General features: G+C 40.0%; 1 protein-coding gene across 2 annotated transcripts in view; it reads left to right on the top strand.

Moving 5' to 3' along the window:
* Window positions 1-12614, top strand: part of Kiz (kizuna centrosomal protein) — an 87326-nt gene extending 74712 nt beyond the window's left edge. Inside the window, exons 10-12 of one of the 2 annotated variants that reach the window (XM_048348712.1) lie at window positions 2928-3024; window positions 11557-11600; window positions 12281-12614. In XM_048348712.1, coding sequence (XP_048204669.1) covers window positions 2928-3024; window positions 11557-11600; window positions 12281-12387 — 248 coding nt within the window. In that variant the 3' untranslated portion in view covers window positions 12388-12614. The remainder of the gene's footprint in view (window positions 1-2927; window positions 3025-11556; window positions 11601-12280) is intronic. The other variant, XM_048348711.1, reaches the window with a different exon arrangement.
* The last annotated feature ends 865 nt before the right edge of the window (window positions 12615-13479 follow it).

The following is a 13479-nucleotide window of genomic DNA, read 5'->3' as shown; positions in this document are numbered from 1 at the left end:
AGGCTAGGGATCAGGGATAATGGGAACTTTGATAATGAGAAGTTAGTTAATAAGTGTGCTAGAAGTAATAATTTCCACTGTTCTGCAGAACAGTAGAGAAACTGTAGCTCACCATGATCTGTTATACAGTCTATTGGATAGAAGAGAGGCACTCAAAATCTTCAAAGGGAATTTTAATTACCCTAATTTCATCATCATATATGTATGTATAGATAAATTTCACTGTGTCTTCTAAATATGTACAATTATTTATATAACAATTCAATGTTTAACAAGATAGACATGTTAACTACCCTGATTTTAATATTACAGTTTTTGACATTTACACACTGGTTTTGACATTACACACTGTATACATCTATCACCTTATAGCACTACACTCCTTAAATTTGTACAATAAAATTATTTTTAAGCTATAAGCATTCAATAAAACCTATACTTTGATTTTTGATCTCTTCTCAGGCTAGCAATATGAAAGGGGAGATCTTCTCTCAATGCTGGGCAGTGGCAGTCAGCCATGCCATCTCCAGGGTAAACTCCAGTAATGGACAGTGCAGTCTCTTGGTAGCTATGATGTTCAGTATGTTAGGCACTTTTAACTAGTGATATATTTTAACTTATGGTGAATTTATTGGGATATAGTTTCATTGTAAGTTGAGAAACATTTATACTTCCCTTTAATAGTTATTGTGGGACATAAATTATGCAAAATAAACTTTAAATGCATTATCTCATTCTTTTTTTTTTTTTTTTTTTTGGCCAGTCCTGGGCCTTGGACTCAGGGCCTGAGCACTGTCCCTGGCTTCTTTTTGCTCAAGGCTAGCACTCTGCCACTTGAGTCACAGCGCCACTTCTGGCCATTTTCTGTATATGTGGTGCTGGGTAATTGAACCCAGGGCCTCATGTATACGAGGCAAGTGCTCTTGCCACTAGGCCATATCCCCAGCCCCCATTATCTCATTCTTTTCTCTAGTTTTTATTGTGGTATTAAACTTTTCTATGTGTGGTACTATGGTTTGAATTCAAGGTCTCTTGCTTACCAGGCTAGTGGTCTGGCTACTTGAGCTATGCCTCCAGCCCTGCTTTTTTTCTGGTTATTTTGGAGATGGAATCTACTCAACTTTTCTACCTGTGCTTCCTTGGAACTGAGGTTCACTGTGATCTTCCAGATCCCAGCCTCCTGAGTAGCTAGGATTACAAGTATGAGCCACCGGCCTTGGACTTGCATTAAACTTTCAAATCATTTATTTTCAGTTTTTTTCAAACATCTATGTCAAAGCTCTAAATTTACATGTAGTTACTGCATCCCATAAGTTTTGCTACACAATACTTTCCAATTGTTCATACCTTAATATTCTGTATTTTTTTTTTTTGCCAGTCCTGGGGCTTGAACTCAGGGCCTGAGCACTGTCCCTGGCTTCTTTTTTATCAAGGCTAGCACTCTGCCAACTTGAGCCACAGCGCCCACTTCTAGCTCTTTCTGTGTATGTGGTACTGAGGAATCGAACCTAGGGCTTCATATATACAAGGCAAGCACTCTTGCCACTGCGGCCAGGCCATATTCCCGGCCCCTATTCTGTAATTTTTATTAAGAATTTTCCTTTAATTTGCAGTACCCTCATGAGCATGTTAACTTCTAATTAGAATTTTGCATAGACAACATAATTTGAGTGCTATAAAATTTAAAATGTTACTATTAAACATATTAATAATTTGTTTAATTTATCCATAAATGAAATGATATTTTACAGATTGTGTAGTCAAGCACCCCTATACTCAATTCCTTCATTCCATACTGAAATGAAACTATGATTCCAAATTTTCTAGGTTTATAATCACACAAATGCTTCTGATGGTTTCCATTTGATTGTACATTATCTTTCCACCTCTACTCTCAGATCCTGGAGACTTCTTTGAACTCCAAAGAGAACTAAGAAGCCAGCTGGGAAAGTGAAGGGAAACTTCATAAGAGTTACAGATAGATAGTGGTGGAGATATGCACTCTGAATTTAGGATCTACACATGCACACTTAACTATTGGAGAAGCAGCACATGTTTCATGTATTTTCTGAGTAGATGTTTTAGGTCTCTGCATCTAGACCTGTCGCTTACACCTTGAACCTTAGTTTTCATTTTCCAAAGCCGTTGGCCTTTTAAACATATGGAGACATTTTCTGGAGAACTGCTTTGCTGAAGAGGTGACATGTGAGCAAACTGGATACAGGTTAGGAACTGTACAAAACTGCCATGTATTCTCTTCCTGGCATCTAGGCTTACTGCCTGCTATGAACCAGTGTAGGGGAAACACTCAAGGATGAAACTAGTCAGAAAGCAGAGATTAGGGAATTTCCCACTAGCTAGAAACAGTGGGGTCAGTCCATTCTCCCAAGCCCTGAAGGAAAGAAAGATTGTGGAAGCCTCTGCCTTCCCCTTTTCAGGCTGAGAAGGTAGCCTTGATAGTTTTCAATAGAAATTTATTCTCCTCTGTGGGATTGAAAATAGGACTTGGCAAAGGGATACAAGGGTAGTGGGGTAAGTGAGTGTTGTTATTTCTGACACTTGGTTCCCAGGACCCATTATCTTGATGAGCCATTGCTGACGGTGGTTCATACAATGTGAATTACCTTGTACCATGTGCCACATTAAAGACCCATGTGCATATGTGTGCATCTTGGTTATTTAAAATAGATCTTGTCAGGTGATTTTATTTCCTACTTTGTGTTGCTTCTGTTGAGGTACCACAAGGAAATCCCACCATTTCCTGTGAGTATTCTATCAGTGTTTCATCCCTGGCCTTATAGGGGCAGCTTCCTCTGTTCGCTTTTGTTTTACCAAAGTTCCTAGGAGGCACTTTTCACCCATTTGTTTCATTGCTGCCTGTTTCATTGCTAAGACTCACTCACTCTCCCTGTTTGTGCTTATCTCAGGTTTGAACATTGGCAGCAGCACGCTCAAGACAAAGACAACTCACAACATTGCTTCGGAAGCTAGTTTTTCATCTAGTGAAGGAAGTCCTTTGTCAAGGTAAAGTCCTGAAAGCCTTTCTGAATAGCAGCAACAAGATGAGAAATGTCAGTCCACAATGAATTAAACTCTGCCTATGTATTATTTTGTTGTGTTACTTGATGGAGGGTTATGATTTGGGTTTTTGTTTATCTAAAAAGCAGTTGAAACTTTAGCCTACCTTTGAAAATTTTTGCACCAGAGCCAAGTATTGTATTGCAGCTGTTGTTTCCTTGGTTTAAGACTCAATTGACACCTCAGTGAACCACAAATTAGCGTCTACAGCTGCTCGCAGTAGGGCTGCTTAGAGACTGCACAATGGAGGTTGTCAGTAAAAGGGCAGAGAGAAAACATCAGGCCTTAAAAGAAATAAATTGCTATGTTTCTTTCTGAGATGACTGATACATAAACTAGCAATTGTAGGTATAGTATTTGTATTCTTGTTTTTTTCTAAGTATTTAGGCTATCTTTCTCTTTTCTGATGCTTTTCTTGCCTTCTTGGAGAACAAGTTTTTCTTTTCACTTTAGTTAAACTATAGCACTTGCAAGTTTTTAAGCGTTTATAATTGATTTGGGTGCTGAATTTGTCAACAACGTACAATACTAATCATGTAGTGGCCTCAAGCTACTGAGAAAGAATTTAGAGATGGGAATGGAAACAATCATGAAATTTTACTTTGGGCTAAATATCATTTAAAACAGCACAATAAGTTTCTCTTTGTGATAGCATTGCTCATTAAAATGATGTCCATTAGATGATTGTATTCCATTTGAATTTACTACTTGACCCTGATAAAATTTTAAAGTAGGACCTTTATGTTTCTAATGATACATGTAATGTTCTATAACATTTAATGATCTCATCCAGAAATGTTACACTGAAATCAAATGAAACTGGGAAAGAAGAGGAGGGAAGCACTTTCATTTATATTTTATAAAAGCATCACAATATTTTTAGGATCTAGAAAATTTAAATGAGGTTAGTTTTGTAAAATTCTTACTTTTAGAAACTTGATGAGTATCCAAAATCATTATCAGAAATTATCATATTTAATATCTGAGTTTCCATCCATATTGGTGGAGAAAGTGGATGATAACTGAATTCAGAAGTGTTGAAGTATCACATTGTCATAATAATATTTTAACTTCAAGTTTTTGGTCTTTTAAAAGAATTTTAATTTAAAAGCCAGTCATTTCTGCAGATAGTGTTCAGAGTTTAGTGTTAACATTTGGCTTAATAAAAGGAATGCTAAAGGGAAGTATTATTTAATATTTGTTTTATATTATTAGAGATACTAAAAAAAAAGTTCATCTTAAACTTTTCTTTTTCCTTTGGGGCTTTTTTTTTTTTTTTGCCAGTCCTGGGGTTTGAACTCAGAGCCTGAGCACTGTACTTGGCTTCCTTTCACTCAAGGCTAGCACTCTACCACTTGAGCCATAGAGCCACTTCCGGCTTTTTCTGTTTATGTGGTACATGCAAGGCAAGCACTCTACCACTAAGCCACATTCTTTTATATATACATTCTTTGAATTTTTAAATACATTGAGAAAAGCGATTGGATTCTGTAGAACATTTTCAGTTTGGTAATTTCATATCTTGTTCATATTTCACCAAACTAAAATTGAACTTTTTTCTACAAATCAAGGCCTTTTGCTTTTTGTTACTATTGTTGTTTCTACATGAAATTAATTTCCTAATAAATCATAAGTAATCTCATCACCCACTTTAAGAAAACAAAAAGCAAAAGCACAAAAGGTCTTGCAGAAACCCTTGATAATAGTCCAGCAGTGAAAGGTCTGGCATCAAGTGCATGGTTTGGCGTGTTGTTGGCCACAGCTTGCTTCTTGTACTGGGTTTGGTATTGTTAATACCCCACCCTGGGCTTTGGAGAGCTCTGGTTTTGCTGTTTGTGCCTGGCTTTGCTGAAATTTCTTAGAGGCTTACATTTAAGGATCCCACTTACTGCAGTCACTCCTTGTGCTTTATTGCTTTTACAAGTGGTCTCGAAACCCAGTACTTGAGAATAAACATAACAGTGCAGCGCTGCTGTAGCACTTTTAAAAATTCTTCTTTGCTCTATTTTGTCAGTGAGCTGATGAGCAACCTCAAAAAAAAAAAAAAAAGACCCCACTGGACTGAAAAAATGGCTTCCTCTGATGTCCTAGAGACAATAATTATGATGTGCTAGTTAAACCCAAACTACAGCTGAGGGATTTTACTTTAAAGCAGCGGCTTGGGCGCAAAAATGCATTTATAGCTCTTTGTCTGCACCTCATTATGTGTGGGCCTGATTCATTAAGTAATTGGTTTGCAGTTGTTTACATGAGTATTAAGGCCTTCTTTTCAGCCGCCTTTGAGAGATACATTGTGCAAATGTTGCCTGTGATGAATGCAGAATGAGGGCCAGAGGGTCCGTCCTATTGGCTAAACAGTGCACTCTGTTGAAAAGCCAGAGAAAGGGATTGGGTGCTGCTTTGCATAGCAATGACTTTCTTAATAAGCGTTACAGATTAATACACACAAGCTATAAAAGATGCAAAGAGATACTCTTAGCACATTTATACATGCTCATTTTATTGTGGTGGTGGTAGTGGGGTCCAGTGGCTTTCATATTCCAGTTTTTCAGAGCAGCAGCTTCAGTGTATGAGCCGTAATAGAGTCCAATGTTTATTGTATTATAAATCACGGGCAAGTAGGCAGATCGGCAACAGTTTATTATTAAAGATTCTTTCAGTGTAAATCTTTTTCTACCATTGTATTTGCTTCAGCAAAATCATTTTGTGGTTGAGTGGGGATGAAAGGCATAACGTACGAAGGAGTGAGTTCTAATAGGAAGCTGTTCTCTAAGTAAAGACCACTTGTTCCCTTTTGTTCAGGGGTGCATGCCAGAGCTTCCTCCCCTCTGCAAACATTGTCTTGCTTTACCTTCCTCAGGAAGCAGTTTTCACTCTCCGGATCCATTTATTCAATGGAGACTATATTTTAGCAGCCTGCCTTGTAACTTTAGCTTACTGGTTCCTGCCTTGTAACTTCAACATTGGGTGGAGATAATGTTTTTGCCAAAGAAAAGAATGAGTGCTTGCAACTTAATTGCCTGAGGGAAAAGTAACAGTAGTTATTCAGCCACCACACCCTGGCAAAGCCTCGTGGGTGGCATTAAGTGCCAGCCATGCAACCATGGGAGCCGCCAGCCGAGGGCGCCAGCCTGCAATTGATGTGCTGACCGGGGTTGTGATATCCTCTCTTGCCTATCCCATGCTGTTTTCCCTAGGATAATATAAAGATCAAGAGAAACCTATGAGTTTTCCTGGAAGTTCATTAGATTTTCTTATAAAAGTATCCATCTCCATCTTTTCATTTGCATTAAGCTCTCCTGAGATTGCAGTTTCTTAAATATTTCACATTTTGCATCAGTCCCCCATAGTGTGTGTGTGTGTGTATGTGTGTGTGTGTGTGTGTGTGTGTGTGTGTGTGTTCTTGCATAGAACACTTCCACATAAGAAAGTCAATTACTTGAAAGGGAGGAAGAAGTTAACAAACTGACCTAGGCAGCTGAAAATGACATCTGCTGTAGCACAAAAAATTAACCATCAGGGGGCGCTCAGACTTTATCAAATTTAAACAGCCTCAAACTTTGGTGGGCCTTTTAAAACTTAGAAATTCGTTTACAGAGATGATCATTTTTTTCTTTCTGAATTAATTTTTGCCTTACATTTTTCAGGAAATGTGTACTTTAATATATCATCTGAGAATGCTACGTGAGATATTTCAGGAAGCAGTCAAAATTAGTAAAATATTTAGAGTTTACAGTCTAAAGATCACATCAGAAATGTGTTGCTAGCCTGCTCTCCCATATACCTTTAGATCACCAGGCTGCTTGTTATGTTCTGATGCAAAATGCTGGCATTTGTTTTTATTACTTATTTGCTTTTGACAATGCTGAGGTTTGGACTCAGATATCACTTAAGCCATGCCTTCCACCCTCTTTTGTCTTAGACTACCATCCTTCTACCTATGTGTCTAGTGAAGTTGTGATTGTGGGCACAAACTGCCAAGTTACTTATTGTTTAGATGAGCTTTCTAGCTTCTTTCCCTAGCTGGCCTCCAACCATAATCCTCTCAATATTTGCCTCCTGAACAGGTGGAATTGGAGACATGCCCTACCAAACATGGCCTTATTCCTGTTCTTTTACTGGGATTTTCTCCTCCACTCTTTCATTCAACCATCTAAAGTTTTCTTGAGCAGAGGATGTAGCCTTGTTGGGCACCCCTCCAGTGGCCTCATGACTGTTTAAATTACCATATGCCCAAAGAAGCCCTTTACAGTTAGTTTCTTACTCACCAGAGCTGCCTTAGCAGTCAAACTTTCTGAGAGAATAAGCATCAATACATAGCTCCATCATTCAGTCAAGCATTTTTCCTTATAAAAATCGTTTGTATAAATGCTCTGTTTTGTATCACATACCTGAACTGTAAGGAGTAATGAATTCTATACAGTTGTATGCATGAGTGAAGGTAGGGGGGGGGGTGTGCACACGCACAATTTCAAAGAAAAAATGTCATGGTTAACTTTGATTAGTCCTCTCTACCCAGGCATTCCATGCATTTGCAATTTTCAGGAAGCAGGATCCTGGCAAGCCTACTTTCAGGGAGCCTTCTTGGCCTGTCTGCTGATTGATATCCCCATTTTACAGACAAGGCAGATGCTCTGGGAGGTAGGGACCTTATCCGGAGTGAGCAGAGTTAAGCCTTAGAAGCTAAGACTTCTGTCCCAGAACCAATATATTCCAGCTTACATAGTAAGCCATACATTGGGGTAGGGACCTGGTTGTTCTGACCCAGGGTTCTCCTTGGTGTTTTACTGCTTCTTATATGATGGCTAGAGGCAGGTATCTGCAACTGGAACATCTGAATCAGTGTTGCTAGAAGAGTGTTTATTTCTCTCCTACTACTGGCTGGCTCACTGTGGCTTGAGACAGGTAACTAAGCCTACCCATATGGTGAAGCTCTATAAATATCCTCTTCTAATTTCATAGGGGACTTTGTAGCCTTAGGTTTTCTATGTTTCACTTTTTTCCTATTTACTGGCTCCACAAAGCAAAGCTTAAGACTTATAGTAATCCTTGCCATCTACTTTTGTGTTTGACTGCATATAGTATTTCTAGTATGTTGTGTTATGATTGATTACATATGTGGAGTGTTCACTCTGCCAGGGCTACTCTCAGAGGAAGCCTGTCTTTCTTTGTTTAACAACTATGGGCACAAAGCAAGTGGCTTTGATTAGAATTGTCTTTGTTTGGTTTGTCAGTAGTGGGGATTTCAGAGACTGCTACCAGGATGTATTAGAAAACAAAGTAGTGTGATGGATAGACAGGTTGAAGACATGTGATAGAGCCAGTATGGCAAAATGTTAATCATCAGGCATCTGCCTGATGGCTGCATGGTATTCACCATGTTGTTGGGGGTCAAAATTACTGGGAAATTCTGCAGAGATACTTGGCCATTATAATGAGACCGGCAGAACCAGTAGTTGTATTTTAATTTATTCAGGCAATCTTCTGTGGATCTTACCTGAAAATGGCTTATTTTGAAATAAGACCTAATTATAAAGTTCTAGGGGAAAATATCTAGTTCCCATCTCATGTTCCAAGAGTTGTCCATGAAAGGCCATGTGGAGGAGACACAGGCCATCGGGTTGCTGCAGGTGTGTCACATGTTGGCATCAGTGCTGTGGAGGCTTGGCAAATAGTGGCCCATGGGCCAACCTCTAGTTTAGTTCTATACATTCCACAATTTAAGAATGGCTTTTGCACTTTTAAAAAGTTAGAAAAATCAGTCCAAAGAGTTTCACGATACCTGAAAGTATAGTGAAATTCAGATATCAATGTCGGCAAATGAAGCTTCACTGGGATACAGCCATGTCTACTAGCTTATATATTGTTCATGGCTGATTTCCCATCACATCAACAGAAGTAAGTAATTGTGACAGTTCTGTGTGACCTGCAAAGCCTGATCTATTTATTATCTGTTCTGAGCAGACATCCTTTGCCAACCTCTGCCTTACAAGTTTAGAAGTGTTATATACTTTCAGATATGACCATTTCCATGGCCTGTAACTTTAATTCTTCTATCTTGTTTACTTTCAGGGGTGAATTTAGTTTTGGTTTTCTCCCATTGAAGAACAGGAGTGGGGAACGTTGGACCCAAGGGCTGTATAGGTCCCATGAAATCATTTGGCATGTGATAGAGCAGACACATATTCCTTTCATATGCTTCTCATTGACTTCAGCCCATCTGCTTGTATATTGATCATTTTGTGTGGCCTGCAAATGATGTTCTACTCTCCAAATGGCCTTTGGCAGAAAAAAATTTGTTTCCCTATCCAGGATAGCAACTAAACAAGTTGGCTCCCAGCACTCCAAGGAAGGTCTCTCTATGTGCCCATGGCCTTGTGCTAACTTTAGGCATGTTAGGCATCACCAGAGATAGACATGTTGACCCTACGAACTGTGTGTAATAAAAACCAGTCTTGCCAGGCACATAGCAGTACATTCTTGTAATCCTAAAACTCAGGAGGCTAATATCTAAGGATCATGATTCAGAGGTAGCTCCAGCAGGAAAGTCCATGAGACCTACCAAAAAGCCAGAAGTGGAGTTGTGGCTCAAGTGGTAGAGTACTGTACAAGCCTTGAGTGACAAAGCTAAGCCCAAGTGTGCATACGTGTGTGTATGTACACGCTCACACACATGCGCACACACATTTTTTTTTGGGGGGGGGCCAGTCCTGGGGCTTGGACTCAGGGCCTGAGCACTGTCCCTGGCTTCCTTTTGCTCAAGGCTAGCACTCTGCCACTTGAGCCACAGCGCCACTTCTGGCCATTTTTTATATATGTGGTGCTGGGGATTTGAACCCAGGGCTTCATGTATGGGAGGAAAGCACTCTTGCCACTAGGCCATATCCCCAGCCCCCCTCCCCCCATTCTTGAATTACAGTAACACACAGGATTTTAGAGATGGGCTTTCAGAGAGTAAAAGAATTGTTCCTTGGGCATGAGGGTGGAGTAGAACACACTTGAGAGCATCCTCCCCCTTTCTCAGTGGGTGAACTGTGGTGCATATAACTCTGAAACATGTTTCTTGTCAGAAAAACTACTGAAAAGACACACATTTCACTGGTTTGTTTACTGACTCCCTGTGGCTTAAATGTATTACACAATGTATACGGGACAAACAGAAAAAGATAAATTCAAGGGGCCTCAGGAAGACATAGTTTGTTTACAGTGCCATGTGCAGAGCCAGAGGGGCCCTGACAGGCTCAGTGGTTCACCTCTGCAATGCAACCCAACCTTGCTGGCTCATTTGCTTTTGGTAAGTTGGAAGATTTCAAACGGTCACTTGCATACATATGACCGCATGTGCAGCATTAGTGAGTTTTGTTTTCTTCTTTTCTAGAGCTGCTATCTCCTTTCTGAGGGTCATAAGGATCTACTCTTCGCAGAGAAATGGCCACAGGCAATACTTGATTATTAATTCTAGGCTGGGCCTAGAAAATGGTACCTCAGTGGGAGTTTGTTTTAATCGCCCCATCCACCCCCAAAAAAGTATATTATGGCACTATGAGAGAAGCAGCAGTACTTCCAGCTGCAGGTTGACCAGACTCAACCCTCTAGAAAGGGAAGGATGGATGTGCAGGGTTTCTTGCTTCAAGCAGAGCAAGATGGTGGCCATAAAAAGATCACTGTCGTGCCCTGTATGACACAAGTAATCCTAATGTCTCCTTTGACACTGCCCCCCCCCCCCCAATCCTTCAACATGAGCCTTGGAGAGTTTAAGTATAAAAAAATGTAATGATGTTCCCAGAGAGGACTTTTTCATTGACTAAAATCACAAAAACTCTGGAAAAGACAGCTGAAAAATCCCACCCCACTGAGCCAGATTTCTTGTCCTGTTGTTTCTAGCAGAGGGTCAGTAGGCACTAGGGTTTTTGTTTGATATACAGGAAGCTAAATGTATGTGTCCATGACACTTGTCATTTTCCAGCATGTTTGTTGTGACCTCTTTTATTAAACTATTTGTATTGCTGCCTCAACTGAGTAAGTATTTTAACTTATAAAATCTTCTTGCATGTTAACATCTTGAATTTGCTGCTTCAGTATTTCACTTTCACTCACCTAGGAGCTCTAAAGCTTTATACACAGTGTTTTCCAGAGGACTACTGAGTGGAAGTTGTCCTTTGCCTCCGGACCGTGTGATCCTCCTCTAGCCAGAACCCACAGCACACAGGGCATCCATACCCAGGGCAGAGGGGACCTGGGAAGAGCCTGGCAAGGGTACACACAGGGGACCCCAAGTGATGGTGCTGTAGTAGCAGTGCTCCCACCAAAGCCTCAGCAAATACCTCTGTGTACAGCCAGTGTTTGTATTGTCTTGGCGTTTTTAGTATCTGGAAAGGAGAGTTTCTGGCCTTCCAAGGAATAACAGTGTTTCTTCCCTGATAGCTCTTGGCAATAAAGCACTTATTCTGGTTGTCACCTTTTTTTTATGTTTTACAGGCATGAAGATGAAAAGAAGCTAATGACCAACTTAAAGTCAAATGGTAAGAGAAATAATCGGACACGAGTTTTTATTTTACATTTAACCAAAACTGTTGATTGTGACACATGGTAGTGTCCTCGGCCCATGTGTGAGGAATGTGAAGTATTTGCTTCACCAGGACAATCAATGTGAGGAGAGCTCTCCACGGTTCCTTCGAGGGTCCTCAGCAGAATTGATCCCAGGTGGTCACTGCCAACACACACCTGTGAACACACCTTCTAAAGGCTTCCTTTCTGTCCTAGATCACTTTCCCATGGTTCCTAACAGCACCTCCCAAAGAAATGATACTGTATCCAGGTCCTACCTTAAGCAATTTATCACTGCCTTCCTTTTCCTCTCTGCTCCTGCAAAGAACAGAGAGGCCTGGTGGAACAGCCCAGGTAACCTTGTTTCTGTGTTGACTTGATTTTAAATCTCCCTCCTGTAATGAAGAGTTGGACACAAGAGAAGAGAAAATATTCTGCATGGATTTTTCTGTGACAATGCAAAGGACACATAGTAGAGTGTGTAAATTTGTACAATACTGACATGTATTGCTGCTATGCCAAATCTGGACCATCACCTAGTATTTCTGGTAGGTCTTTTGCAGGACGGTACCTCAATTAGCCAGTCCTTCTGTGCTGTTGTGAAAACTTCAGTCAGAGTGTGGAAATGTTAAATATCTATGTTTTTCTCTTCCAGCCTTTTGGGGGGAGTCTGATGACAGCAACTCAGAAATTGAAGCTGCATTACGTCCTAAAAACCACAGTACCTCCATCGATGACTTTGATGACTTTTATGACACATGAGCCTATAACATCTATTGAAAATAAAATCTTTAAACAGACTGAAACCAAGTGTTTATGTCCATTATAAATACACTCTTTAAATTTTTTTCAGTATTTAAGGGGAAAAGTTGGAACCAGTCTCCAAGTGAAATTTCATGATACAAATACAAACTAGCAAGACTGGGGATGAAGCTCAGAAATGTGGAGAGACCTAAAGTTCAGTCCTCAGCACCAACAAAGAAAAATGGGAAACAAATTTCCATCACCTGATATGTGTGGGTCAATAAAATGTGGTATATCCATACAATTGAGTATCATCCCTCAATTGAAAAGAATTAGTACCCAGCTGCTAGTGTCTCATGCTTATAGTCCTAGATGGATACCCAGGAGTCTGAGATCTAAGGATCATGGTTTGAAGCCATCCCAGACAGTGAAGTGAGACTCTCATCTACAATTAGCCACTAAAAAGCCAGAAGTAGAAATGTGGCTCAAGTGGTAGAGTACCAGCCTTGAGTGTAAAAGCTAAGGGACATTGCCCAGACCCTGAGTTGAAGCCCCAGTACCAGCACAAAAAAAGAACAAGCTATTGATACACTACACAAAGAACACTGGCAAAATCTTGAAAATATAAATCTGAATGGAAAGAAGCCAGCTACAGAGGACCATAAAATTCAATTCATTTTGTGAGGTGAACTCATGTGAGTCCCTCCTAGAAGAAAGTTTAAAATAATAAAATGAGTACCTGATGGTTGTTTATTAATCCAGTGTTTTTGAATTATAGAACATATGCAACTTGTGGAAAATGACCAGAAACATCATGGGAAGTCTGAATCTGTATACAGGGAAATAAAACATGAGACTTCTAAAAAAAAATTCATTTGTCTGGGGTACACTGAGCATGGTAGTATGTGCCTGTATTTCCAACACTTGGGAGGCTTAGCTGGAAGATGGGAAGTTTGAAGCCAGCCTGAGCTACATAGCAATACATGAGAAGGAGTGAGAAGAGGAGAGAGAAAAAGGAAAGGTAGATTGATAGATGATAGATAATAAATGGATAGAAAGATTCAAGAAATGGGTATAAAGATGAGAGAAAGACCTTGGTTAGGAAAATCT

This window comes from Perognathus longimembris, chromosome 6 (assembly GCF_023159225.1).
Source record: "Perognathus longimembris pacificus isolate PPM17 chromosome 6, ASM2315922v1, whole genome shotgun sequence".
Classification (NCBI taxonomy): Eukaryota; Metazoa; Chordata; class Mammalia; order Rodentia; family Heteromyidae; genus Perognathus; species Perognathus longimembris.
Note: the sequence above shows the minus strand (reverse complement) of the source record. Positions and strands in the feature narration are given on the sequence as shown.